We start from the raw sequence: 23,608 nt of genomic DNA, 5'->3' as shown, positions 1-23,608 counted from the left end.
GATACTTGGCACGAGGAAGAAAAGTCCAAGTAGGTCAGGGGAGTGATCAGATACTTGGCATGATGAGGAAAAGTCTAAGTGGGTCAAAGGGATTGACCGGACACTTGGTGAGGGAGTCCTAGCAGGTCAAGGGTGACCAGATGCTAGGCATGATGTACCAACAGGTCAAGGTTGACCGGATGTTGGTTTGAGGGACTTGGGACTTGGTTTTGGGCAAAAACCAACAGCTGGATCGATCAACCGATCGATTGGCTAGAGCCCAATCGATCAGCCGATCAATTGGGAGTCCCCGCAAGAAGCCTTCGTCCCAATCGATCAGTGGATCGATTGGGAGGCAGTCGCGAGCGCACAGAAGCCTGATGGATCAATCAGCCGATCGATCTAGAGGCCCCAATCGATCAGTGGATCGATTGGGAAGCTGTGATTTGTCGCGATAAGCTCTGGATCGATCCGCCGATCGATCCAGGCATTTCCCGCAGAGCACAGAGGCGCTCTGGATCGATCAACGGATCGATCCAAAGTCTCCCCGATCTATTGGGAGCAATCCAATCGATCGGGATCCGACCGTTGGCGTAGATAAACCGTGGGCGTGCGTCTTCTTCGGCAGAACTTCACCGATTCATCTCTGATCTTCACTGTGCTCCCAGAGCTTCTCCACAAAGTTCAGATCGCCAGCTCTTGAATGTTCTTGGAGGTTTTCCAAATCAAGAGGCAGGTCTACAGTTGAAGAAGAAAGCTAGGGTTAGGGTTTTCTATACTCATTGTAAGCTTTTGCTTGTATTTGTGTATCCTTTCTCTTTCTTCTTGTAGAGTGAACTTGTAGGGCTTCTCCACCTTTGGTAATTACCGAAAAAGAGTGTTTATTAGTGGAGGTGTGTGTGCGCGTGCGTGGATCCTTGGACTAGCCACCTCTTGTGAGGTGGATACCAAGTAAAATCCATTTGTTAGCATTGTTGTAGTTGTTTCTTGTATTTCCGCAGCACATCTTTGAAGAAACAACAACAAAGCACACGAGGCACGCGACGAGCTATTCCCCCCCTCCCCCCTCTAGCTACATTTCGGTCCCAACAAGTGGTATCAGAGCGAGACCGCTCTTCACCGGAATCTTCGCCGGAAGGGGCAAACAAAACAAGCAAAGATAGAGGGTGAAGACGTTGGAGTAGATTCATCAAAGTCAAAGAATTCAAGAAGCTCAACTTCAAGATGCAATTCCAAGATGGACTTGGATTTGACACAAGGGTGGCTCCACCGTACACATCTACAAGCTTCGATCTTTGGAAATCAAGGATCGAAAACTTTTTAATGGTGGAGATAGAGCAATGGTTTGCTCTTATGGAAAGCTTCGAAGCTCCAATGAATTCAAAGGGCAAAGTTCTCAAGAAAAGCAAATGGAGCCCGGAGCAAGTCCAAAGGTGCGAAGCAAATGACAAGGTAACCAAATTATTGGTTAATTTATTGTCTAGCACAATTCTATGCAAAATTGGACAATATGAAGATGCCAAGGAGCTTTGGAGCAAGTTGTCTAAGCTCCATGAAGAACCCTCCATTGTACCAAATCATGAAGAATCCAAAGAGGGCGACTCATTGGAGAAAGACCAAGAGGAGGACTCCGAAGTTGAGAGATGCTCAACTTCCGAAGAAGAAGTCCAAGAAAAAGCTTCATCTTCGAGGGAATGCAATGAAGGGAACAAGGAGGGAACATACTCCTTGTTCCATGTACAAGATGATGAAGCCTCCACCTCTAGGATTGAGGGGGAGCAAATTTCGGTGACACCGGATCAAGGAGAAGAAGAAGCCTCCACATCCAGGTCAAAAGAAGAAGAGGATGAAGAAGCTTCCACCTCCACCAGTCAAGCTAAATCAAATGGAGGAGCATCACTATCAGATCAAGAGGAAGCCTCTACATCCACATCACATGGAGGACCAAGTGCCATCCCTACATGTGAAGGTAAAAATATCTCAATTAATAATAAAAATCATATTATATGTTTTGAGTATAGGGAGAATGGGCATTACAAGAGCAAGTGCCCCAACTTGGTCAAGAAGAAGGGCCAAGTGGCACCCAAGGGCAAGGAGAAGCCCAAGGAGACCATCCCCGGAACAAAGAAAAGCAATGAGCATATTGTGTGCTTCTTGTGCCAACAAAGAGGGCATTACCGAAGTCAATGCCCTAAGGGGAAGAAGGTGGTCAAGGCTCAAGGAGGAAGCTCAATTCAAGGGGGAGCCTCTAAGGTAAAAAGAAAGGTATCATTCATTGAGCCTATCCCCTTAAATAATGGTAAAAAACATGATAATTCTAATTTATATCATTTCAATGCTATTTACCATGAAAATAGGAGGCATGATAAAGTTAAGGAAAATCATGTAGCTTTTCATGCTAAAACCTCTCAACCTAGGTTTAGAAAGGTAAATAAGAATTTAGGCAATAACACTAAGGACCATAGTTATAAGCCTAAAAATAAAAATGCTCATGGACTTAGTGATAAATCAAAATCTAGGGATTTATGGGAAAAAAATCAAGTCTTGAGGTCAAGACTTGATAAAATGGAAAAGACCCTAAAAAGGATGGAAAATATCCTAATAGGGCAAAATGAGCAAAACATGTTGGAGCAATCCCAATGGTCCACGGGACCATGTGTTTTGGTGTTTGGGAAAATGGTTTAAGTTAGGTTCACCCTTGTATTTGATATGTGTACTTGAGTTGTGTAGGACTGCAGGATACACATGTGACTCAGGTTGATGGCTTCGGGTCCGGTGAAGGATGGAGCATCCGAGGGACCATGGACAAGGCAGCGCGGACAAGGGCCGAGGGAAGCGACTTCGAGGCATACGCGAAGGATGACATTGGGGACGAGCCGCGGGCTTAAATGCATCCGAGGGACGAGAGCCAAAGGAAGTAGGCTTGAAGACAAGAGGTCAAAGCTGCAAATGAAGCGTCAAATGAGTCATAAGGGTGAGGGTACGAGTGCATGAGAGATTGTACTCGGAGTAAAATTCTAGTTTTAGGATTTTACTGTAGCAGTACTATAGTGCTACTGTAGCAGTACTGTAGCAGTCGACTGCATGTTTTAGCAGTCGACTGGGGCAGTCGACTGGCAGCGAACAGAATGTCTCTGTTCGCTCGGTTAGTGTGGAATCGAGCCGTTGGGATGTAACAGTCGAATTTCCACAGAGGGTAGTCGACTGCATGTTTTGGCAGTCGACTGGTAGGCGGGATTTTCAACCCGCGGCCTATATAACCAAGGCTTGGAAGCTTGGTTACCCCTGACGAAATTAGACTTGGTTAAGGTCTAATTAGTAGTCTACAAGTGCTCAAGAGTTTCCCTTGTGTCCAAGAGGTCTTGGTGAGTTTGTGGTGAGGTTTCTCCACCCACAAGGAGGTTTGAGCTAGCCGGAGATCTTCCGGGGAGTAATCCACCGACGGATAGGGATCACCCACCTTATGGACACGCCGTGGAGTAGGAGCTTTATCTCCGAACCACGTAAATGATCGTGTAGCTTGGTTTGCATTTCTTGTCTTGTATTTTGTTTAGCTTGTTTATTTTTGTATTATTCCGTTGCGCAAGCTAACAACGTAGGAAGCGAACGATTTGGGGGCGCCGTCTATCCAACCCCCCTTCAAGCTGGTCACCGATCTCCCAACAAAACCTAGGTCTAGGAGTACAACAAGGGTCATCCAATGGCCATAGAGGTTTGAGATACAAACCTAAAACCAAAAAGGATGTACCTACTTACCATAGAGTTCCATATAGTTATGGAACAAACCCTAGGTCTAGTGGGCAAGCCAAAAATACTAGGGAGGTCATCCCTAAGAGTATTTTTGTAACAAATGTTACTAAAACTTCGAAGAAGTCCAAGAAAGTCACAAAGAAGGTCACAAGGGAAGCAATCCCTAGGGTTGACCTAGAAAATGTGACCAAGGCTTCTAAGAAGCCAAACAAGGTCACTAGGAAGGTATCTAGGGAAGTTATCCCTAGTGAATACCTAGAGCATCTAAGGAGTACCAATAGGTTTTGGGTTCCTAGGAGCATCTTCTCTACCCCATAGATGAGTTAGAGAGTGTTAACTCTAAGAAGAAGGGTAGTTAACCCAACTTTGAAGAAATTGACACTCAAGGAGCATTTTCAAGGTTATTATTAACCTTTGAAAATAAAATGGATTTATGATTTACTCTTTGAAAGAGTAAAATGTGTCAAATTTGAGAAGTATTGATTTTATTTTAAAATAGCACAATTTGGGAAAATATAAGAAATACCAAGTTGAGATTTTGGTATTTTCTTAGTGCTACTCTTGAGGAAAAATGAAATATGCCAACATTTGAGGAATAAGCTTAATTTCAATTGGCATAAGTTCATCAAGAGAATTAGAAATGTCAATTTAGATTTTGGTATTTTCTTGGAGCGTTTAGAGGGCAATCTAGGTTTAACTTTTAACTTAGCTAAGGTTTAAGGACACTTAGATAGGTAATCTAAGTATTTTATTTATGCTAAACCTTGCCATAATTGTTTGCCCATGATATGCCATGACATCATACTTATTTATTTGTATTTTACATTCATGACTTACTATGAAAATACAAAAATACCATGTCATGTCATACATACATCATGTAGTTATAGAAATCTTTCTTTTGAAAGCTATTTCATTTTGATGTATGCCATAACATTATCATGCATTATGTTTATTTCCTTAAAATTAAGGACAAATGACATTTATCAATAGGTAGTGTCAACAAGTGACATCCTAGGTGGATGTTCAATATTCACAGAATGCCTAGATAGATATGCATGATCCCTATACTAGGGCAAAATTAAATTTTACATCTCACAGAGACCCATAAGGTGACTTTTATGTGTTTTAGTGCACATTAGATACAAGTGAGATGTTAGGATGATGAACAAAAACTCAAGATGTTGATTTAGTGCATTCTTTTGAGTTTTAAGTTCATCAAAACACATAGTTATGTGTTTTCCCATCATTGGGAAAGCTAATGTACAAGTCATGTGCATTAAGCCCAAGGAACATGGTGGAATATTGGTTTTGAAAATCATTTTAAAATGCTTTTGGAAAACCTTGGTGAAGGCTATCTTTTGATAGTACTCACCATTGAATAGTTAGGCACAAACTAGAAGAAAACACTAAAGTTTTTGCAAGTTTTCTAGTTTGTGTCAATCTTTGAAAATATGAAGTATTTTCTTAGAAAACTATTTTTCCATGATAATATATACCCTAAATAATGTCTACACGAATTTTTATGATTTTTAGAATTTTTTAGAATTTTCTAGGGGTTTCTGAAGTTGACTTAAATGAAATTTCAGCAACTATTAGACCTCAATCGATCACCCGATCGATTGAAGGGTCTCAATCGATCGGGCGATCGATTGAGAGCAAGCTTCTCACGAACAGAAGCTTCCTGGATCGATCCACCGATCAATCCAGCCCTCTTGAATCGATCAGTGGATCGATTCAAGCTGGTTCAATCGATTGGAACCCAACTCCAATCAATCGAAGATGCTGATTTTGGCTGGGAAAGCTTATTTTCAGCATTTTGAACCGTGTTTAGTCTAGGTAACCATTCTAAACCCTTAAAAATATATTTGTATACATAAAAAGGGTGTTTTCATGTTGAAAACAAGGATGGATTGGTTGAAGAGACTAGAGTGAAGTTTAGGTTGAGGTTTGACTTCAATATTGAATTTTTGAACCTCAAAACTTCTAAAATTTGGGTTTCCTAAAGGTTTAGGGATTCCAAGTTATTGTTGGTGCAATGACAGAAGGTATGACCATGTCTTTAGGGGGAGGTACTCTTTAAAGACATGAAAACTATTTTTCATAAACCTTGGAAGGTGGTTAACCTTCTTTTAAGAACATGCTCAAGGTTGGGCATTTGTCTACATTGGGGGAGAATGTAGGGTTCATGATAATGAAGGGTATGAGACCTTCATTATCGTGTTGATCACAATGAGTGAAGTTGTGAACAACGATGAGCAACTCTTCAGGGGGAGAGTCTCAAAGGGGAGAGTTTTTCAACAAGTAATTTGTTGATGTGTGCCAATAGGGGGAGAATGTAGGGTTTAAGTTAGACATTCATTATCTAAGAGGGAGTCTGCCTTCTTAGAGGGAGAATGTAGGTTGTAACTTACACCCTCATTACCTAGTGACATGAGAAAGAAGTTTGAGGCTATAGGACTAGCCTAACTTAAAGGTATTGTCAAACATCAAAAAGGGGGAGATTGTTGTAGCAATATCCCTTAGGTCAAGGTTGACCTGGTTGACCAAGCTTGAGTCTTGGTCATGGTTTTGATATTTGTCAATACATGCAGACGACACATGAACAATGCAGGTGCAGTTGTTCATGTGTGGAGATTGTGATGGAGAGTCAAGTAGGTCAAGGTTGACCGGATACTTGACTGGAAATCCTAGTGAGAGAAGCTAGGTGAAAGTCCTGGTGAGTAAAGCTAGGCAGAAGAAAATCCTAATGAGTGAAGCTAGGTGAAAGTCCTGGTGAGTGAAGCCAGGTAGAAGAAAATCCTAGTGAGTGAAGCTAGGTGAAAGTCCTGGTGAGTGAAGCCAGGTAGAAGAAAATCCTAGTGAGTGAAGCGAGGTGAAAGTCCTAGCGAGTGAAGCCAGACAGAAGAAAATCCTAGTGAGTGAAGCTAGGTGAAAGACCTGGTGAGTGAAGCCAGGCAGAAGAGAAGTCCTAGTGAGTGAAACTAGGCAGAAAGGAAGTCCTGGTGAGTGAAGCCAGGCACAGGGAAATTCAGATGGGTCAAGGTTGACCAGACATCTGGTGAAAGTCCAAGTAGGTCAAAGGGATTGACCGGATACTTGGCACGAGAAAGAAAAGTCCAAGTAGGTCAAGGGAGTGACCAGATACTTGGCATGATGAGAAAAAGTCCAAGTGGGTCAAAGGGATTGACCGGACACTTGGTGAGGGAGTCCTAGCAGGTCAAGGGTGACCAGATGCTAGGCATGATGTACCAACAGGTCAAGGTTGACCGGATGTTGGTTTGAGGGGCTTGGGACTTGGTTTTGGGCAAAAACCAGCAGCTGGATCGATCAGCCGATCGATTGGCTTGAGCCCAATCGATCGGCCGATCAATTAGGAGTCCCCGCGAGAAGCCTTCGTCCCAATCGATCAGTAGATCGATTGGGAGGCAGTCGCGAGCGCACAGAAGCCTGCTGGATCGATCAGCCGATCGATCTAGAGGCCCCAATCGATCAGTGGATCGATTGGGAAGCTGCGATTTGTCACGATAAGCTCTGGATCGATTCGTCGATTGATTCAGGCATTTCCCGCAGAGCACAGAGGCGCTCTGGATCGATCAATGGATCAATCCAAAGCCTCCCCGATCGATTGGGAGCAATCCAATCGATCGGGATCCGACCGTTGGCGTAGATAAAGGCCGTGGGCGTGCGTCTTCTTCGGCAGAACTTCACCGATTCATCTCAGATCTTCACTGTGCTCCCAGAGCTTCTCCACAAAATTCAGATCGCCAGCTCTTGAAGGTTCTTGGAGGTTTTCCAAGTCAAGAGGCGGGTCTACAGTTGAAGAAGAAAGCTAGGGTTAGGGTTTTCTATACTCATTGTAAGCTTTTGCTTGTATTTGTGTATCCTTTCTCTTTCTTCTTATAGAGTGAACTTGTAGGGCTTCTCCGCCTTTGGTAGTTACCGAAAAGGAGTGTTTATTAGTGGAGGTGTGTGTGTGTGGATCCTTGGACTAGTCACCTCTTGTGAGGTGGATACCAAGTAAAATCCATTTGTTAGCATTGTTGTAGTTGTTTCTTGTATTTCCACTGCACATCTTTGAAGAAACAACAACGAAGCACACGAGGCACGCGACGAGCTATTCACCCCCCCCTCTAGCTACATTTCTGTCCCAACAGGCATATCGGTCCTAACACACTTTATTTTTATTAATACTTGTACTTGCATATCTGTAAAGCCTTTTCGGATCTATAGTGATTGCCCAATGAAAACGTTCAACATTCGCGGGCCTTGAAGTAGGAGTCATCACAGGCTCCGAATCAAGTAAAAGAAATTGCGTTAGCATTTCTTTTGTTTTACTTGTTCTTTATTCCGCTGCATTATTGTGTGTTTTCTGAAACGAGTGAAAAATCCACAAGTGCTATTCATCCCCCCTCTAACACGTCATCAATCCTACAATTGGTATCAAAGCTAGGTCACTCTGAATTGGTGAAACTACCAATCGAGCAGGGGGATCTTTTTGAAAGTAAAATACATATCATTTTTGTTTTTAAAAAAATATTCTTATGCATTCCATTTTTTCTCTCCAAATTTCTTTTTTCGAAAAAGTCATTTCCATTTTTTCATTGTTAGTTAGAATTTGTGAAATATTACATTTAACAAAATTTTGTCATAATATTTTTTATTCTTATTCTATTCTTTTTTTTTTGAAATTAGTGAAATACTATTTTATTTCTCTCACGCACTACTAAGCCAAGACTTAGTCTTAGGACAAGTTTTTATTTTGTTGTGCAAGAGCTCTTTCAAATGGCTTACCAAGAAGATTACAACACCGCACACCCACCACTCTTGTCCAGTGAGAATTTCAGGTACTGAAAAGATCAAATGGAGTACCAACTAAAGACCCAGGCAGAGATATGGACAATGATCTAGACGAAATTCATACTCCCCACCCAAGAAGGTGTGCCCATTGCCTGCGATAAGTGGGATGCACAAACAAGGAGAAAGACCAAAGCCGATGCAAAATCAACCTGTACTCTCCTAAGCGGACTAACAAATAAAGAGTTGGTCGAGTTGGAAAGTTCAACAACGCTAAGGAGTTTTGGGAAAAATTGATCGAGCTTCATGAGATTCCATCAGAGCTAGAAGACCAAGTCAAACCTGAGTTTGAATCTGAGTATGAATCCCCAGAGTCAACCTCCTAACCAGACCTAGAAGAGTAGGATCAGACCAATTTTATAGCACTGATGGTCAAGGAAGAGATAGTTGAATCTGATTCCGAATTTGAGATGACAACAGTCAAGGGGGAGAATCCTATCATGGATCTAAAAGGTAGAATTGTAAATAAAAATTTCAAATAACTTGTTTTAAGTGTACAAAGAGAGGGCACCACAGAAACCAGTGCCCTACTCGTAAGATTCAAACAGCAAAATCGGAGAAGAAGGAGAAATCAATGATAGGAGTTCGGAAAGTAGGGGTGTACTCGAACCGAGCCGATCCAAACTCTTGGATGTTTGAGTTTGGCTCGTTTATAATCGAGCTGAGCTTGAGCTTTATTTAACGAATATATTCATGGCTCACGAGCTCATTCGAGCTTTTATCGAGCCTAAACGAGCTTAATAAATATAAATTATAAATTTAAATATTTATTAAAAACTAAATTATATATTTTAAAAAAATTATAATATTCTTGTTAAAATTTATAATTTTATTCTAATAAATAAATTTAATATATTTGTCCATATGTTTTCATAAGTAGAGTGTAAAATCTATAAATTTAATATCAAAACTATTATTTTTTGTATTTAAAAGTTAATTTATGAGCTTAACGAACATGTTCACGAGCTAACGAGCCGAATATTATGAAACTTGAGCTTGATTTGTTTATCTTAACGAGCCTCATTAAACGAGCTCAAACGAGCTTTTATCGAATCGAGCTTCTAATAGCTCACGAACGGCTTGACTCATTTACACTTCTATCGGAAAGGGAAGGAGCACATTGAATGCTTCAAGTGCAAACGGAAGGGTCACTACAAAAGTCAATGCCGAGAAAGAAGACCCAAGAATCCAGGGAGAGAAATCAAGATTAGTAAATTTACATTACATGAAAATCCAATTTTTGCAACACATGTCGGTACCCTAACTAATCCTGATTGCACTAGTTTAGATTTTTCTTAAAAATCAAATATGCATGCTAATAATGCAATGAATAAAGTTCATTCAAAATTATTTAATAAAAATAAGAAATTAACTCTTAGAAAAATAAAATAATATTTTAAAAGATAAAATTGATAAATTAGAAAAGATTGTAAATAATTTAACCAAATCATAAAATTTAGACATGGATTACAAGTCTAAGGTGAAACTTAAACTCTACAAACCAAGCTATAATCAAGTACCTTTTAATTATAAACCAATCAATAAACACTAAATTAATCGGTAAACTTAAAACTCAATTTAAAAGTTAACTTACAATTGTAACTTGTTAACTTAACTAATAAATGCTTGATTTATTGGATTCATGCATAATTACTATGAATATGTATATAAGTAATTAATTGATAAATGCCATTCATGATTACTAATTGCTTAACCTAGAAAGGATAGATAAGCATTTAGGCTTAATTTTCACTTGACTAGTTAGACCTAAGATTTTCAGGAAGAAAATTAAATAGTCAATTTATTTAAAAGGTTTTGTCTAAAAGTGGTTGATAATCCAATACCCAAGAAAGCCTAATGTCTCCCCACAGCCTAAAAGTCAATTATTGAAATGAATATTTAATTAACTAACTGTTAAACCTTAGTCTAACTCAAATGTAGATTAATCCTTAGATTTTAATCTAAAGTGAAGATTAAATTAACTATCTCACAAAACTATTAAGGTCTCTGATTGAAAATCTAGAAAAGTTTGAGAAGAACCTAGGTTTAAAATAAAAAGTAATTAACCAAATTCAAATTAATTAAGCTCAATTCCATTAAAATTAATTCAAATTAATTAATCAAAGTCACTTTAAAACTATAATTAATTTTAAAACTATAATTAATTTTAAATCATAATTAATTTCAAAATTATAATTATTTTCAAATCATAATTAATTTTAAAATTATAATTATTTTCAAATCATAATTAATTTTCAAAATCTTAATTATTTTCAAATGTTAATTAATTTTTAAAATTATCCTCAAATGTTCAAATCTAATTAATCTTCAAATTCTAATTAATTTTTCAATTCAAACTTAAAATTCAAAATTTAATATTTTAAACCCAAATTTAAATTCAAACTGAAAATTCAAAATTTGATATTTTTGAAATCCAAATTCAAACTCAAACTCAAACTCAAACTTAAATATTTTTCAATATCATAAATATTTTTCAAAATGATAGATAAGATTAACTTCAAAATTAACTTAACTCTATCTTACACAAACTCATAAGCTGAACATGTTTGATAACATAGAATGGGTGAGATAGAAAATTAGGAAACTAAATAATTGCTTTTACTTTAAACTTGTATTTTAACTTTGAACTCTCATGCTTGGACTCTAGGACCCTAAAATTTAAAGCATTCATTTTTTTTGTTTACATTAATTATGGAGGAGTGAAAAGAAATTAAGACATTAATTTTTCTTAAATGTTTTCTCAAAGTTATAGTATTCTTTTTTAAGATTTAAAATCAAAGTATTTTTTTTTTAAAAAAGTTCAATTTTTTTTTGGCTTAACTATTTTTTTTTAAAAAAAGGTCTAACTATTTTTGAAAAATTACTTTAAAACTTTATTTGAAAAAGAAAGTTCAAATATTTCTAACTGAAAAACTAAGTTTTTGAAAAAGTATTTTTAACTAAGTTTTTATGTACTTGCCTAAGTGTTTTAAAAATCTTTTCAAAAAGCAAAGTACTTGATATAGTATTTTTAACTTAGCTAAGTATTTTTCAAAGAAATCATTTTCTTATCTAAGTATTATTATAAGAAATTCTTTTCGAAACTTGAATTTAGCTAAGTTTTTTTAACTAAGTTTTTTATCAAAATCTTTTTAAAGCTAAGTACTTAACCAAGTTTTTATCATTTTTTTTTAAAGCTAAGTATTTAACTAAGTTTTTATCAAAATCTTTTTAAAGCTAAGTACTTAACCAAGTTTTTATCAAAAATTTTTTAAAGCTAAGTATTTAACTAAGTTTTTATCAATTTTTTTTTAAAGTTAAGTATTTAACTAAGTTTTTATTAAAATTCTTTTAAAAGTTAAGTACTTAACTAAGTTTTAATCAATTTTTTTAAGCTAAGTACTTAACTAAATTTTTATCAAAAATTTTTTAAAGCTAAGTACTTAACTAAGTTTTTGTTATTTTTTTTTAAAACTAAGTATTGAGCTAAGTTTTTTAAAGAAAATCTTTTCAAAACTAAGTATTGAGCTAAGTTTTTTTTAAAGAAAATATTTTCAAAGCTGAGTATTGAGCTAAGTTTTTTTTTAAAGAAAATCTTTTCAAAGTTAAGTATTGAATTAAGTAATTTTCAAATACATTCTTTTCAAAGCTAGGTATTTAGTTATTTTGTTTAAAAGATAAATGATTTTTAAGCCAAGTGCTACCATTCAGCGAGAGTTTCAAAGATTAAAAAACTAGTCTTTTAGATTTAAAGATTCTTTTTCTCTCTAACTTAGTACATTTTTTTTTGATATATGGCAAAGAGAGAGAGAAAAGTTAAAGTTAAAGTTAAAGTTAAGAGTTAAACAAAAACATAAGCATAATAGGGAGTTTTTTTTTTTAAATATGTCAAAATTTTTGTATTTTACTTATGCTCATGCTTAAATTCCTTTTCATTATATTACAATATATATTGTTATATTTTACTTAACTTTGAATTATATTGCCATAATAAAAAAAGAGGAGAGTTTTGGTGCGGGAAGCACCAGACGATCGAACTTGTGTTTTGATAATAACAAAGGGTTCAAAGTTAAGTTGTCTTGTTATCTAACAAGTGTAATTGAGCTTGTAGGAAAGTCCTAAGTGTTCTTAGGCAAAAGTCATAATGGATACTAGATAGGTGAAAAATCCTAACGGGAGGTAATCCTAGGTTTTAGGGGGTGGTAACCTTCGGTTATGAAAAATGTTGGGACCGAAAAGTAGCTAGAGGGGGGGGGGGGGGGAATAGCTCGTCGCGTTCCTCGTGTGCTTCGTTGTTTGTTTCTTCAAAGATGTGCAGCGGAAATATACAAGAAACAACACACACAACGCTAACAAGTAGATTTACTTGGTATCCACCTCCAAAGGAGGTGACTAGTCCAAGGATCCACACACTCACACACACCTCCACTAATAAACACTCCTTTTCGGTAACTACCGAAGGCGGAGAAGCCCTACAAGACTCTCAATACAAAAAGAAAGGAAAGAGAACAAAAGTATAAGCAACGCTTACAATGAATACAAGAAACCCTAACCCTAGCTTTCTTCTTCTTGCTTTTGATCCGCCTCTTGACTTGGAAGAGCCTCTAAGAACCTTCAAGAACTGGCGATCTGGAGCTTAGAGAGAGCTATGGAGTTGCTGTCGAGGAGCTGAGATGAATCGGTGAAGTTCTTGCCGAAGGAATCGAACGCCTGCGGCTTAAATCGACGCTAACTGTCGGATCCCGATCGATTGGATTGCTCCCAATCGATCGGGGAGGCTTTGGATCGATCAGTCGATCGATCCAAAGCGTCTCTGTGCTCTGCAAGAAATGCCTGGATCGATCGGCTGATCGATCCAGCCTTTATCACGTAAAAACGCGCCACCCCAATCGATCAACTGATCGATTGGGGTCTCTGGATCGATCTAGAGGCGTTCTGTGCGCTTTGCGACTTGCCCACTCGAGGCTTGTCGCGAGGACTTTCCCAATCGATCGGCCGATCGATTGGGCATCAACCAATCGATCGGCTGATCAATCCAGACATTGGTTTTTGCCCAAAACTAAGTCCCAAGCCCCTCATACCAACATCCGGTCAACCTTGACCTGTTGGTACATCACACCTAGCATATGGTCACCCTTGACCTGCTAGGACTCCGTCACCAAGTGTCCGGTCAATCCCTTTGACCCACTTGGACTTTTCCTCATCATACCAAGTATCCGGTCACTCCCTTGACCTACTTGGATTTTTCTCCTCGTGCCAAGTATCCGGTCAATCCCTTGACCTACTTGGACTTTCACCAGATGTCTGGTCAACCTTGACCCATCTGGATTTTCCCTGTGCCTGGCTTCACTCACCAGGACTTCCAACTGCCTAGCTTCACTCACTAGGATTTTCACCTGGCTTCACTCACCAGGATTTTCTCACTGCCTAGCTTCACTCACTAGGACTTCCACCTAGCTTCACTCACCAGGATTTTCTCACTGCCTAACTTCACTCACTAGGACTTCTCATATGTCTGGCTTCACTCACCAGGACTTCCAACTGCCTAGCTTCACTCACTAGGACTTTCACCTGGCTTTACTCACCAGGATTTTCTCACTGCCTAGCTTCACTCACTAGGACTTCCACCTGGCTTCACTCACCAGGATTTTCTCACTGCCTAGCTTCACTCACTAAGACTTCTCATCTGCCTGGCTTCACTCACCAGGACTTCCAACTGCCTAACTTCACTCACTAGGACTTTCACCCGACTTCACTCACCAGGATTTTCTCTCTACCTAGCTTCACTCACTAGATCTTTCACCTGACTTCACTCACCAGGATTTCCTTCTGCCCAACATCCCAGTTAGGACTTCCCAGTAAAGTATTCGGTCAACCTTGACCTACTTGACTCTTCTTCAACCAACCTGATCAGACCCTGATCAGAGGGGAATTGCACCAAACAATCTTCCCAAATGAACAACTGCACCTGCACTTGTCCATATCATCGAAGTCTTGTATTGTCAAACATTGAAATCCAAACTAAGACTCAAGCTTGGTCAACCAGGTCAACCTTGACCTGAGGGATATTGCACCAACAAAAAATCCTAGGGAGTGGTAACCCTAGGTTATGGAAAACCTTAGGGGGAGGTAACCCTAGGTTCTAGGGGGTGGTAATCCTAGGTGGAAAGTCTTGGCGAGTCATGAACTTTGATCGAAATCCTAGAGTCGGGGGGTGGTTGCGGGACCAGGTGAAAGTCTGGATGAGTCATGGAGCGGACGTCCAACATGAAGACTTGAAGTCTCAGGCGCTGAGCAAAAGTCCAGACGATCTAGAGGACAAGTCTAACAAAAGGTAAACTCTCTTAAGAGAAGTAGATGAGGAAGCGTTTCCCGAAGAGGGAACAGTAGGTGTTGGTTAGACTTAGGGTTTCTGGTGAAATCTGAAAGTCAAAATCGGGCAGTCCGATAACTATCAAAACGGATTTTACTTCACATGTTATCTACCTATTTTCTAATGTCTGTTTTGCAGGGAACTAATATGTCGCAGGTTGAAGAGTCAACCTTAATTGGTCGACTAAACCTTTGGATCAGTCGATCGAACCACTGAGTGAACAGATCATATTCCAGCTCACGGTGAAGTGTTGACCAGGGGATTAGTCGACCGAATGTGGATTAGCTTCAGACCAGATCAAATCAGATAAGTCAAAGATTATCGGCGGGATCGGTCAACTGAACGTAGAGATCAGCTGATCGAACGAAGACTCTTATCCGAGTAGAAGCTTGTGGACGAGAAGCTGAGTAAGTTCAGAGTGTTTAGTCAATCGAACACCTGGATCAGTCGATCGATCAACGTCGAGTCAAAGACTGATCCCGAGATCAGTGGATCTGGATCAGGTCTGGCTTGGCTATAAAAAGAGGGTTGACCAGCAGCTTCGGACAACACATTCAGAACGTTCTTCTTATGTACGCGTTGCTCTAGAACAAGTCAACAACGCCTAACTGCTATTCCGACAATCAACGAACTACTAATCATTTGTTGTCGGTACACTTTGTTTTTGTTAATACTTGTACTTGAATATATGTAAAGCCTTTTTGGATCTATAGTGATTGCCCAATGAAAGCGATCAATGATCGCGGACCTTGGAGTAGGAGTCGTCACAGACTCCGAACCAAATAAAAAAAATTGTATTAGCATTGCTTTTGTTTACTTGTTCTTTATTCCGCTGTGTTATTATGTATTTTTAGAAACGAGTGAAAAAATCACGAGTGTCATTCACCTTCTCTTTAGCACGTCATCAATCCTACAATAATCTTGAACTGTGAATCTAACCGTGAACTGACGATATCGAATTGTAAATTATAACAATCTTAGCCGATTGAGATTAAGTGTCGACCTAATAGTTTCTAACCATCGATTCCGAACTATAGTCAAGTTTAGATCAAATCAGTTCAAATTTAATTGAAACTAGGACATTATAAAAAAAAAAAAATTTAACACCAAACCAATCAAAAATATAAATTCGAACTCAAAACATAATAATAAATTTATCTAAAATAATAATATTTTATGAGTTTAAATATTTAAATTTAAAATTTAATTGTCTAAACTATTAATTACTACCTCCTAAATTCAGGTCAATCTAAATCTAAATTCAACCCAACCTAATTTTTTTTCATGTCGACATAAATCAAAATTTTGTTTTTTACACTCCTACCTTCCATGCTTTTTGAGTAAAACAAAAAAAATTCAGTATCTATTAAACTTTTAGCCAAAAAAAAAACCATTATTAGAGAATGTTTGAGTTTGAACTAAACCCTTATTTTTTTTTTCAATTAGAAATCATATTTTAAAATGTGAGAACTAAACCTTTCTACACACCTACACTAATTATTTATATACAAAAACTTATAATGACCATTTATCTAATGTTTTTCATGTTAAAAAAACACTATTTATTAGAATCCAACAGTAGCTCAATAACAATTCTACTTGGAGAACTTTTGAAGAACAAAACTAGTGCGTATGCTTATCCACTGCAAACAAAGCGAAGTTGGGATAAAAAAACCACCAGCAAATACCCATAAAATAAGCCAAGATCCTATGTTAAATTTAAGAATCGAATTGGTTAACAGGAAATTTAAAAAATGTCAATTCCACCTTTCCAGCAAGTAAAACTTGAGAGAAAATTTCCACGATCAATTAAAAAACCACTCAGATGCGTTCTTAAGCATATCAGAGGTCCAAACTACAGAAATATATATATAAAGCCGTCCCTCCAGCATCATCGTCTCCACAGTAGTCCACTCAAACGGCTGCAAAAGCCTTCTTGCCTCCACTAGTTGATCCGGCAGGAATGACTTTCAACACATTGAACCTTACAGTCTTAGACAAAGGCCTGCAAAAAGAAGATTGATATAGGCAACATCTTAATTTGTAATATAAAAAAATATGCTGCAGATGCTCCATGAAAGCTTACTCGGGATAAAAAAAAAGTATATTAACTGAGGTATTAACCAAGCCTGCATTTAATAGATAACAGACCATCTATGACAAGTTCATAGAGATAAGCTCACCTGCACTGCCCAATAATAACATGGTCACCCTCTTTCACCCGGAAGCAGGGAGAAATATGTGCTGGTATATTTGAGTGTCTCTTTTCGTACCTTGAGAAGTCAGTTAGAAATCCATTTACCTTCTTCTACCAGTGAGAATTAACAGTAGCAGCAGAATAAGAGGCAGTTACCTTTGATATTTTTTCACAAAGTGAAGATAGTTTCTCCTTACAATGATGGTTCTGTTCATTTTGGCACTATGGCATGTACCAGCTAAAATTCGGCCCCTAATTGAGACAGTTCCAGTGAATGGGCATTTCTTATCAATATAAGTCCCTACAACAGAAAAACAGATATGTTTAGTGATGATACACTGATACCAGTCTGAATTTGGAAATAAATTAGAAAAGGTAATATTGAGTGTTGAGGAAATGCTGTGACAAAAGACTGCTCTCCTGAAATATAATCAAAAGAACATACAAAATAGTGAATTTAAATTCATTTTCAATCCTTTCAGATTGACCACAAAAAATAATCATGAAAAATTGTTGTGCTTTCATGAGTAAGCCACAATGTAACTTTTAACTACTCTGCATCGTGGTTCAAAAAAATGGCATTCTCTCTTAGCCTGGACATAGAGATGGCAATGGGACGGGTTGAAACCCGGACCCGTAGCAACTCGTTCCAGCAGGGCAGGTTTAAACCCGCATAAACGGGTCTCAGGCAAGTCCAAGGCAGGTCCCGGGTTTAACCGGACCCGCCCCGTATAATTTTTTTTTATTAATTATTAATTAAATAAAAATTAATAATTAATTTTAATTGAATCAAAATTGATAAATTTTAATTTGTGATAATATTTTTTGGTTACAAAATATTATTAATGTAAATGTCGAAAATAAATTTAAAGTTTAATTAACTTTTAAAATTTTTATTTTGTATTTCAATAAATAAATAAATATGACGGGTCCATCGGGTCTAATCCGAACCCGCCCCGCCGAGTTCGTGGGGTGGGGCGGGTCACGGGTGGCCAAACCCGCCCCGCCCCAACCCGGACCCGTCGCCATCCCTAGTCTGGACACATGCCCATTTACATAAAAAAAACATCTTTCAAGATATACCTCACAAATAAAATAACGATCATCTTAAATCAAAAACGGATTAACATATATGTTCAGAATTTGTGCCTTCATCAAACTGGAGCACATTGTTTTAACCATTACAAATTACAATCCCTTGCAGTTGTAGAAGATGAGTACAAATATTGAGCTTTTAGTTAATGTCAAGGAAAATTCACAGTTTACTTGTCAGGCTATGAGAAATTTTTTGATGATTCTGGAAAAAAAGGAACCAACCATGAAAATATATAGTATGATTTCCAACAAATCAATCATGTAGACTACAAACAAGAATCTTAGGTATCACCCAGAATTAGCAGTACTCTAAAATCCTTGCTTACAAAGTCAATTATTAATTGGTACATCATAGAAAGGATAATTTAGTAGACTGAAGAAAAAAAAACCCAACAAATTGCATTCAAAGTGGATATCCGTCCAAATGCTACAATAAAGATCCAAAAGAACTAAACAAAATTGTACAAGAGAGAAAATCAGAGGTTTCACCTTCAATTGCTTCCCTCGGGGTCTTGAACCCTAGCCCAATGTTTTTCCAAAATCTGTTGCCGCCCTTACCAGGTTTCTTCCCTTTCCCAGTTTTCTTGGAGCTGCATTTTCATCTATATCAACAACCAGAAAACAGAGCAAACTAACCTAAATCATCAACAATTTAATGTCTCACCTAAGAAATACCTTCGGCTGCTTAAGGAAAGCCTTCTCCGTCTGCACAAAATTTACGTCCGACAACGTGACAGACAGACTTAGTATAAACCCACGAGGCAGTAATATAACTACTGTTAAACATCGGGAGACTCTGATCCGGTAATAAATATCAATTGACATGGAAAACATCTAAATTGTAGCAGTTCACAACACTGCATATCCTATTCTACAATAAGAAACCAATCTCGAACAACAAACAAACAAACAACTGAATGAATGCATGACCTCGTGTACTTAAAATGTAAAAAATTATAATGAAAGATGATGATCCACGAGGTTCATCAAGTTCTCATCGGAATACGATGCATAAACCAACAGTAGCGTACATATACATTTGAAAATCCCCCAAATTGAACTTCGGTGCAAAACAAGCTTGAAGGTTAGCCAAACAAACGATTTCACAAGCAGACCAAAAACAACCGAAAATTGACCAGTAAGAACTCGGAAAATAAACGAGAAACTTATGCCGACCTGTTCCGCCATGATGGAGAAGCAAAACGCGCAGGGCCGAGGAGGAGCGTAAACGCAACGAAAGACTCGAGACTCGACACGGCTACTCCAGTCGCAAACCCTAATAAGAAGCTTATATAGTAAAACCCTCAATGGACAAATCATGGGCTTCGGCTTGATTGGGCCGGATCATGGGCCGAGTATGCAGCCGAGCCTTGGGCCCATGGGATGTTTGACGTCCCCGTTAAGAGTCGGCCACCTGGCAGTCCCGTTCAGCTCATTTCAACGTTTGCCTTCGTTGAAAAAACAGGTCCGTAACGGGCTTAGAATCGCTCCGGTATAATCTAATCTAATCTAATCGTGTCGCATCCACTAAAAACGATCAACGACTGTCTATAAATAACTCCGAAGTTCGTTCCCCAAGGCACCGGTCTTCTCTCGCCATCACTCCTTCCCCGGCCCTTCGCTCTGCCCCGCTTCTCTCGATCTCAATTTCGTTCCCTGCAATGTTGCGCTTCCTTGCTTCGAGACTGCGTAGCACGTCAGATTGCGAGTTCGGGGCGCTAGGGAAATCGATCGCCGGGGCACTGGCTGTTGGGGGATCGGGTCTTGGTCTTTGGCTGCTTCCCTCGTCCTCGTCCTACCCCGATTCTTCTGTATCCTTCGCCGATTCGGATTTTGAGCGGGGTAAACCTGATATTGGAATGACTTCAAATGATGCCGAGAGGGGAAAGAAAAGAAGATATTTGTTCGCAGGTGTGTGTTTGATTTTTTTTTTTTATATATATATACCTTCGTTTTGATTCGCTTTGTGATCTGTCTTTTTTTTTTTGTTTTTTGTTTTTTCGTTTATCTTGTCTTTCTATGTAAACAGTTGTAATCTTCGACGCTATTTTCAGTCGAGGAGGAAAGAAGTTGCAGATTTCATACCTTTGTGATTGTTCTGTTGTGGTTTAGAACTCCTTGTTTCGCTCCTAGTTTTATCCGCTTTGATGAATTGATGGTGCTGATCAAATAATCTAACAATATTAACAAGACAATTAATAAAGGAGATTAGTTTGGAGGAATTGAACCGGGGGCATCAAGCCAGTGCCAGAGACATCAAACCCAGAGATCCAAAAGGAAAGCCTAGTGAACACAAACAAGATCCTTGATACCCCTTGAAAACGCAGTTATTTCTTTAGCTTCCGTAGTCCAGCCGTTGCAAGTTTTTCTGGGTTTTACAGGATCTTGGCAAGAGATGCTTCTGCTTCCATTTCTTGAAAGGAAACGTCCGCGTGTTTTGGATGATCATCTCCCACCCACTCGATAAAGGGACAGTCAGAAGACAGGTGGATAGTATTGTCAGAGGGCTCATGTCATATGGGGCATAAGTTGGCAATGCTTATTTTCTTGCAGTTGAAGTGGTAGTAGGAAGGCGTTATTGAAATAACAAGAATGAAAATTTGGTGACAATATAAAGAAAAAGGTGTTGATTATATTCTGTGAGCTTGTCATACTTTAGAGGACTTTCTAAATATTACATGATATTTAGGAATTAGAATAGTACGACTATCGGTGCACCGTAAACTAACAAGAAGAAACTCTTTAGACTTTGGTATAGTACTGGTCTATGGCAAGGCATATACTATCACAACATGATGCTGTAGATTAGACAGCATTTTGTTGTTTTTGCTCATCCAGTATTCAGTCCAGTGGTTGTTGCAACTTTCCTGCTGATAAGGGAAGACTTGGATAATCAAAATTTTCCATGCAAGGGGATATGAATACTTAGACCAGTGATTTCCAGCTCATTTAGATCTGATTAATGGATTCAAATCATATGCAACTTTACTTGGGTGGGTTTGGAAATGGAGAAATCTCTGTTTGTTAGTATTTTGTCTAGCAATTATTTGAAATATCTTGATTTAAATGAAAAAGACAATCCCCCTTAAGTTGTATAATAGAACCAGCAGAAGCTGCAGGTACTAATTTGGCTTCAGACGACAAAAAATGAATATGTCATAAAACTTTAATCTGTTTAACAAACACTGGTATAAGAGAGAACAAACTTTAGTTTAGTTATTTGCTGTATTGCTTGAATAATATGAGTCTGCAATTGCAACATTGAATATAAATGAATTTTAGGACATAAGTTCTTGTTGATGCAGCCTTATTACATAAGCACAGAGACCACTCTTATGCATAATTAATCTGAATCAATTTGATAGGCTTAGTGTTATAATCTGTTTGTGCAGATTCGTATCGTCGAAAGGTATTTTTCAAATATGAGAAACGGATAAGGCTGCAAAGCTCTCCTGAAAAGGTAACTGTAGCTCAAGATACTTGACTTTCCTTTTAGAAAGCTTGTCCATCAGAATATAGGTTGTTGTGCATCCCACTCGTTTGTTTTACATGGCTATATGGTGGTGCCTTAGTCTAGTGAATACATTAACATTTAAATATGATTTGGCAAATTGTCTTCCAAGAGTGCAACGCTAGAAATCCTGCTCTACATATTTTTGTGATTTCCTGTGAATATTCTGACTGGGATTTGAATATTAAATTAAACTAATTTTCAAATAAAATTATAGCACATAAAGGGGGATGGTTTATTTTCTTGTTTGGCTGTTTGTTATTCACTGTTGGAATTTGTAGCTTTGACCCATTGTCCATTGAATCATTTGGTCTTCGGCTCTACGGTGCAGCGGAAGGGTACCAAGTTGTCACCTAGACATCCGCAGTTTGATCCCAGCTATGACGTATTTGTAGGATTTTTTCCTTCAAATGGGGCACACAACCACGAGATGCTTTGCTTCTGGGCTGGCTGCCACGAGCACTGTGGCAGGTGGGAAACTTTCGTGAGGTCGGGCCGGTCGCCCCAGGTTCGGCGTTACCTGGTTCAACATTTGGTCTTCCATATCTAGGATTAGTAGTCAGCTTGGTTCATGTAGGTCCTTCCTAGGAAATTTAAATAATACCCTATAAAATTAGAGATCTACTTGTACTTTTTCATTGAGGATTATTATTATGGTTGTCTGTGCACAATCAATTAAATAATAGTTTGTCAAATTTATTAATTAGGCTCCTAACACAATGTGGTTATAGACTCTAATAAAGTGTTCCTTATGAGGACAAAACATAGAGACATTGTCAACAACAACAACAACAACAACCAAGCCTTTTCCCACTAGGTGGGGTCGGCTGTATGAATCCTTTTACGTCATTGAGCTTTATCTCCTATTATATCATCATCTATATTTAAATAAATTTTATCTTGTTTTATTGTTGCTAACCAAGTCTTTTTTGGTCTTCCTCTTCCTCATTTTATATGCATGTTTATCATAGTTTCACATCGCCTAACTGGAGCATTTATTGGTCGTCTAAGTACATGTCCGTACCATCTTAAACGTGTCTCTCTGAGTTTTTCCTCAATAGATGCAACTCCTACTTTCTCTCTAATGCTCTCATTTCTTATTTTGTCCATCCTCGTATGTCCACACATCCACCTTAACATCCTCATCTCTGCAACTCTCATCTTCTGCTCATGTGCTCGATCATAGCCCAACATTCAGCTCCATATAACATAGCAGGTCTAACTGCGGTTTTATATAACTTACCTTTAAGTTTAAGAGGTACTTTACGGTCACATAAAACACTCGATGCTCCCCTCCATTTCACCCATCCTGCTTGTATTCATGTAAGACATCTCTCAATCCTCCATCATTTTGTAAAATGATCCTAAATATTAAATCTCTCGGTTCTGGGCAAGTCGTCTCTTATCTTAACAATTGTTTCATTACTTAATATTGCTAAACTTAAATTCCATATATTCCGTCTTTAATCTACTAAGCTTAAAACTTTTCCTTAGTGTTTCCCTCCAAGATTCTAGCTTAGCATTTACTCCTTCACGTGTCTCATCTACCAAAATAATATCATCTGCAAACAACATGCACCACGGTACTGTGTCTTGCATGTGCGCAGTGAGTTCGTCCATAATTAGTGTAAAAAGATAGGGACTTAGGACTGATCCCTGATGTAACCCTATTTTTATTGGAAATACTTCAGTTACTCCGCCTGAAGTCTTTACTCTGGTCGTTACATCCTCATACATATCCTTAATTAGTTCAATATATGTTACACTAACACCTCTCTTTTCTAAAATTCTTCATATAATTTCTCTTGAAACTCTATCATAAGCTTTTTCTAAGTCAATGAATACC

The 23,608-nt window shown here is 38.2% G+C and overlaps 2 protein-coding genes across 2 annotated transcripts in view; one reads left to right on the top strand and one right to left on the bottom strand.

The window, feature by feature from the left end:
- Positions 1–16,744: 16,744 nt before the first annotated feature.
- Positions 16,745–19,513, bottom strand: LOC122052990 (40S ribosomal protein S11-like). Its single transcript, XM_042614786.1, has 6 exons — positions 19,428–19,513; positions 18,916–18,956; positions 18,741–18,841; positions 17,313–17,457; positions 17,143–17,232; positions 16,745–16,964 (listed from the first exon to the last, which is right to left on the bottom strand). Exons 1-6 carry the CDS (start codon positions 19,437–19,439, stop codon positions 16,874–16,876), a joined length of 480 nt encoding a protein of 159 aa, XP_042470720.1. The 5' UTR covers positions 19,440–19,513; the 3' UTR covers positions 16,745–16,873.
- Positions 19,514–19,816: 303 nt separating this feature from the next.
- The window catches only part of LOC122052988 (calcium uptake protein, mitochondrial-like), a 9,881-nt gene continuing 6,089 nt past the window's right edge, over positions 19,817–23,608 (top strand). Inside the window, exons 1-2 of the mRNA XM_042614785.1 lie at positions 19,817–20,162; positions 21,644–21,711. Of these exons, the coding sequence (XP_042470719.1) occupies positions 19,913–20,162; positions 21,644–21,711 (318 nt within the window). The 5' untranslated portion in view covers positions 19,817–19,912. The remainder of the gene's footprint in view (positions 20,163–21,643; positions 21,712–23,608) is intronic.

This window comes from Zingiber officinale, chromosome 3A, assembly GCF_018446385.1.
Source record: "Zingiber officinale cultivar Zhangliang chromosome 3A, Zo_v1.1, whole genome shotgun sequence".
NCBI lineage: Eukaryota > Viridiplantae > Streptophyta > Magnoliopsida > Zingiberales > Zingiberaceae > Zingiber > Zingiber officinale.
This window is presented reverse-complemented; position numbering and strand designations above follow the sequence as displayed.

What these genes read in the sequence shown, in the direction of transcription:
- LOC122052990 (XM_042614786.1), bottom strand. An exon ending in CAGCCGAAGGTATTTCTTAG is followed by an intron (nt 18,842 to 18,915) that starts GTGAGACATTAA and finishes ATGAAAATGCAG; the next exon opens with CTCCAAGAAAACTGGGAAAG. An exon ending in CCCGAGGGAAGCAATTGAAG is followed by an intron (nt 17,458 to 18,740) that starts GTGAAACCTCTG and finishes TTTCTGTTGTAG; the next exon opens with GGACTTATATTGATAAGAAA.